At 41.7% G+C, this 6,000-nt stretch overlaps 1 protein-coding gene across 4 annotated transcripts in view; it reads right to left on the reverse strand.

The window, feature by feature from the left end:
• Positions 1-1,375: 1,375 nt before the first annotated feature.
• ANKDD1A (ankyrin repeat and death domain containing 1A) overlaps positions 1,376-6,000 on the reverse strand; it is a 40,750-nt gene continuing 36,125 nt past the window's right edge. For 3 of the 4 annotated variants that reach the window (XM_069098303.1, XM_069098307.1, XM_069098305.1), the window contains one exon: positions 1,903-2,380. In XM_069098303.1, the coding sequence (XP_068954404.1) occupies positions 2,013-2,380 (368 nt within the window). In that variant the 3' untranslated portion in view covers positions 1,903-2,012. Of the gene's footprint in view, positions 1,515-1,902; positions 2,381-6,000 lie in introns of those variants that run through there. The other variant, XM_069098306.1, reaches the window with a different exon arrangement.

Raw genomic sequence — 6,000 nt, forward strand, 5'->3', positions numbered from 1 at the left:
GGCCCTCATTTATATTCAGATATCATTTTCCTCCTCACACCTGAAAAGCCCAAGGATACAATGGAAAAGTCATCTTTGAACAAGGGTTAGAATGGTGTAGTGGACAGAGAACCAGCTTCAGATGGGGGAAGACCTCTCCCCTTCTGTGCCCATGAGGAAACGGCAGTGCTGACTTTGCTGCTGTCAGCACCAGGCAAGACAGCACTGGGTCATCATTTACGTGAGAGTCACCTTTGCGTGGAGCTGAGAGGAAGTTTAGAATAGTAGCTCTTATGTTTAATGAAATAATTAATACTCACTTGTCCAACTCAAAGTTTTACTATAGAATCCCCAACCAAGATGTTAGTCTTGAATTTAAAGGCAATCGTTTCTTTTATCTAATAGCTTTTTCCTCTTTAAAAAATTAGAAAACTTCATTTGTAAAATTCATCTTACTAGGAGATCTGAATTCCCTATGATCTAGGTGCTGTCTGATGACACATATATCCCACAGAACTCAATGACTTCATATGGTTACATGGCCAATACTCAGGGCAAAACCACATGCTCGCCTTTAGCCCTTTCCCTTTTGCCCAGAGATCTTTTTGCATTGCAAGGGAAGGGGAAAAAAATACATATGAGAGAACACACTTTCCTCACAACTTCATGTGATTTGGAGGGTTCAGTGGACCTAAATCCTAGTCCCGGCTCTGCTAACTAGCCATGGGATCAGTTTCTTTATATGTTTGTAAAAAAAAGAGAGGGATGATTTGAGGTAGATGATCCCCTGAAGATTCTTCCAAGGCCTACACTCTGAGTCTCTTTCCCTTCTCTGAACCTTTGCTCTAATGGACAGCTTTTGCCAACAGAAGGTGGTCTGATTAGTTGCCAATGTATTTACTTTCCTAAGAAGTAATCCCCTTAATCTCCCTCTGTGGAGTTATTATACAATAAAGCAAAAATTGGACATATGTAATTTTCAGACCACATTTCTAAATTCTTGCACAGCTGTACAGAGCTGACATGCTGATTTTCACAAAATGTTGGAGCTGGTAGATTTAAAATGACCTTTGTAATTTTTTTCTCACCTTTATTATCTGTGACACTTGAGAATTCATTGCAACCTGTGCTTGCCAGGCCTCTTTTAGCAAAACTCAGGAAAGCCATATTCTTGAATTGCAATTAACAAGGAGTGTACTCTCTTCCAAGCTTTAAAAACCAAAGTGATCGATTTTGTGTGATTCTAAAGCCCAGTGTGTCATATAAGCTGTTCATGTAGCGATTTATAGTGACTGGTTTCTGAGGAGACCCAGAACAAATCCCTGCACAGACCCTTGGGGAAGGGGCTGCTGGCATGGGGCCTGCCTGCTTCTGATCTTGAGGTTCTAGGTTCAGTGAGAGAAACAATGCCAGAGTCATCAAATGGTAGCCACTTTCTGGAGGGCTGCCCCACCCTGCTTCCTCTGGCTCAGGTCACATCGTTGTACACTTCTTGGAGGAACTAGAATCTGCATTTGCTTTCTTTCTGATGCTTTCTGTAAAAGAAGACAAGGGATTTGTATTTCTTTGTTGCTAGAAGGCTCTTATCTACCTTGCAGAACTGATTTTATTTCAGTCAGGAATGATTTATGACCTAAAATCTATTATCCTTCTTTTTTATTGTGCTTTCTTCACCCAAATGACAGATCAAACTTTTACGTGTATAATCTGACTTGTCTGGGAAGGAATATTGTAGTTGCACTTCTGAATGAGAGGAAAATATTGCCATACATGAATATGAGGAGTGGAGAGCAGGAGGGAAAGCCTACCGAAAAAGCAACAGAGAGGTAATAAATAGCTTGGCGTGCCCATGGTATAGCATTTACCCTCTACAAAACCTTGTTGTAAAAAAATGTATGCCCCCTCCTCAGCTTTCCCATCCCCCCCAAAAAAAAACAAACAAGAAAAATGACTTCAGCTTCACCAGAATCCAGTGAGGTTCATTTGAAAACAGCTCACAGAATGCAACTTGCCCAGGGTCGCCCCAGAGCCAATCAGCAGAGCCAGGACTTACACCCACATCTAACCCTCTCCCTGCTGGGTGCCCTGATGCCTTGTATCAAATTCCCTTTGTAATTGCATCCTAAGGACACCTGGTGGTGTTCCAGATTCAAGCTGCCCCTGCCAAGGCCACTACCTATGGAGCTGTGTAGAAAAACAATTGAATTATCAGATTCGCTAAGGGATGCCAGTGCTCTACTTAGCCAGATTTGCTGAGGATGTATTTTACCAGCGAGATCTCTTCTGCCAATTCCCACGAGCCCTTCGTATAGTCCTTTGTTTGGGTTTTCAGCTGCCACGATTACACCGTGGAGCCAAATAAGCAGCATTCTGTGGCCGTGTTCCCAGTAGCTCTTAGTGCCTGATGACAGTGGAGAACAGGAGGAAAAAACAACTCAGCAGTAACTCGGAGCCACCAGCAGCAATCTGAGTCCATTTGTTTTCAGCTAATATCCAACAACTCCTTAAAGGAAAATAATAAGCTGCCTCTTGTGAAGCTCACTTCCCTAGGTGGCACATGCAGAGATGGGGGTGATGATCCCCCCTCAGGGAGAGCAAGTCCCTCCATGAAGGTCAAGGTCCTCCATAGACCTTTATCTCAAGAGTCTCTAAGATCACCTCAGCCCACAGCAATCTCTTCCCCTGAACTTTTTTTAGAATAATTTTTATTATGAGTTTACTTCACTTTCTGTTAAAACTTATTAAGCATTCAATCCCAAACTATAACAAAAATATACTTAAACACAAATAGCAATATCAACTTAGCAGCACTAACTCAATCCCTTTCCCATCTGACTGTATATTCATGTCTGTGTTAGGTCAGGGGCATCAAATTCAAATAGAAATTGTTTAGTTATTTCAGAGTCATTGTGACCCCATTTGGGGTTTTCTTGACAAAGATACTAGAATGATTTGTCATTTGTTTCTCCAGCTCATTTTACAGATGAGAAAACTGTAAATGTCTGAGGTCAAATTTGAACTCAGGAAGATGAGTCTTCCTGACCCCAGGCCTGGTGCTCTATTCACTGGGCCACTTAGCTGCCCTCAAATAGACATGGAGGCCACCAGCCTGTACATGAGGATCCCCATAGGCCAAATACGAACTTGGAAAACCACATGTTAACGTTGTATTGTATTTTTACTTATTTTGTTAAATATCTCCCAATTACATCTTAATCCGGTTTGGGTCGCACTCAGAAGTGTTGGGCCACAAGGGACATGTGTCTGACACCTGTGTTAGGATTTACTTCTCGAAATGAGGTAGCTGTTGTAGTTGTTGTTTGTACTGTTCTGTCTTGTATTATTTTGTGTACAGTTTATATTTCTTTATAATCCACATATCTGTCATTCTGAATAGTTACATTGATATGTGACAGCTTATGCAGTCTTCAGCCATGAGGCACTTAAGTTGTTGACAAGGTTTTTTTCTGCTAGTGGCACAGAATGTAGCTATCAGGAGCATTTATGTTTTGCTCCATTTTTTCCCTTTTCAGTGACTTCTCAGGGGCACATTTCCAACAGTGGGAGAATGGAGATAATTTTCTATTTTATTATTTTTTTTAGGTACTAGACTATTGGTAGTACCAGCTACATCTAGGCTGTTTCCCCATGGTGCCTTTTGTCCTCTTTATTGTTGCCATTTCAGTAAGTTCTGGATTGCCTCAGTTGTTTTCATTTTAGTTGGTTACAAGTGAGGTTGGAGAGTTTTTTTCACATTTATAGTTTGTTGTTCATATCATTTGACCATTTGTTTCTTCTGAGCTTTTGCAGCTTTTGTAATCAGTGCCTTTTATTTAGTACTTTGCACACAGGGCCCTATAATTATTTAACTCTAATTCAGCTTTTCCAGAGGGTTGTTGTCCTGCCAGATACACTATTAAGTGCCTCAAGAATAAGGATCCTGACTTAGACCTCTATCCCCTACAGGACCCAGCCATGTGAATGAACTAGGTACTTAAAAAAAAAAAACCACTGGATTTGGAAAGGGCATCAGACTACACAGTCATTAAATTGGGTGCTCTGGTTCTCTGGGGGCCATGTTTCCCCAATAGAAGGATCCCTTTCACAGGGCATTATAGACAAAGACAAACCACATCAGTCATTGAACTTTTTGGCCAAGTCCACAGACCCATCACAACAGCCTGACTTCCCCAGACTTCTCTTCATTCAATAGGCTTTGTACACTCGTTCTTCAAGTTATGTACAGGGGCCCTGTAGACAAAGTTCAGTTTGATTTGAAGGTCTACTGTATATTCGAGCACTACCAAGAATTCAAAAATGAAATAATTTGTGCTTCCCAGTTTACGTTCTCCTGAGACAATACAATACACATACAGAAACTATAATATATAAAGTAGTAGAAGGGGCAAAGGAGGGAGAGATGAAAGTGTTTGGGAAGCTATTTGAGGGAGAAAGCAACAACAGCTTGTGGAGGTTAAGGAGGACATCACAGTGATACCTGAACTAATTCTGGAAACAAAATCTAGAAGGTAGAGATGAGGGAGTGTATGCCAACCATGCAGAATGACTTGTGTGAATACCCAGAGCTGGGAGACAGAATATCGGACTTGGGGGATGGCTTGTCTTGTTCTGATGCAGTAGTGAAAGATACTGTGAGGGCTGAAAAGCTAGAATGGAGCCTTCAGTGCCTGTTTAAGGAATTTATCCTAGAGACAATTGGGATCCATTGACATTTCTTGAGTAGGGGAGTAACTGGGCAGAATGTGTGCTTTTTGGAAAGATAATTTTAGTAGCTCTGTGAAGGATGGGGACAAACTAGAGAGGAGGAGGTTATTACAGTGATTCAGTCAAGGAGTGGTAAAAACTTGAATGGCAGCAGGTCTAAGAGGTGTTGTGGAGGTAGAATCAACAGGAGTGATGATGCATTATGCTACCCAGTTTCCGATAGGTGAAAATGGGGTCATGGCCAGAGCTGCAATTTGTTTTGCTGGATTATGCAGATTCGTTGCAAGAGTTATTGGGTTGTTTTTGTTTTTATTGAAAATGAGGGAGAAGAAATAGAATTTTGTTCATTGGAAAAAATTACAGTAATTGTAGGGGCAGCTAGGTGGCACAGTGAATAGAGCACGGGCCCTGGAGTCAGGAAGACCCAAGTTCAAATGCGGCCTCTGACACTTGATCACACTTACTAGCTGTGTGACTTTGGGCTAGTCACTTTATGCCAATTGCCCTGCCTTCCCCCTCCAAAAAGGCAAAAAAAGAGATAGTAATTGTATGTGGGGCATGAAGGAGTGGGAAGCATCAGAGAAGGCTCCAGGTTTCTGAACCTTGGTGACTAAAAAGAGGGTGGTTTTCCCCAGCAGAAATTAGATTGTTGTCACTGAGAAGGATTATTCATCAGTTTGTAAGCTGGCTCAAAACCACCTTGTTGTTAGATGTTGTACATTTCATTTCAAAGGCTAGTTAATGCCATGTTCTCAGTCTATAATGGGGAAATAGCAGGGTGAAGGGGAGAGATGATCCTCATCTAGAACTTGGGGTTGAGCCCTGCTATGCTGCTGCTGCTGAGTAATTTCACCTTCCCAAGCCATAGTTTCTTCACTTATAAGATGGGTTAAGACTAGCCTTTCCTGAAGTACAGGGTTATTATAGGCTCATATCAGATGCCTATAAAAGTGTTTTGAAGAGTACCACTTTTCACTTATGTAGTGCTTAATAATGTCACTGCCTAAGATGTAATCTAAGATGTAAGACTTGTGGTCAGTAGTAGATGCTTGTGAATGGGAGATGGGGCTTATAACCTCACTGGCACCACCTCACCAGGACTAGGTTATAACAAGAGAGTTGTGGCCAGCACCAAAGATGTGCTAATGCTCATTAAATAAGGAAATGTGCACAGATACTTTTCAAGGTGTCACTCAACTCCTTCCATTCATTCAGCCCTTAGCCATTAAGAAAGGTTGGCAATATACGGGTGTGTGTGTGTGTGTGTGTGTGTGTGTGTGTGTGTGTGTGTGTGTG

The sequence above is a fragment of the Petaurus breviceps genome, unplaced genomic scaffold (genome assembly GCF_028583685.1).
Source record: "Petaurus breviceps papuanus isolate PSGF00001 unplaced genomic scaffold, PetGlider_PUasm1.0 37, whole genome shotgun sequence".
Taxonomy (NCBI): Eukaryota; Metazoa; Chordata; class Mammalia; order Diprotodontia; family Petauridae; genus Petaurus; species Petaurus breviceps.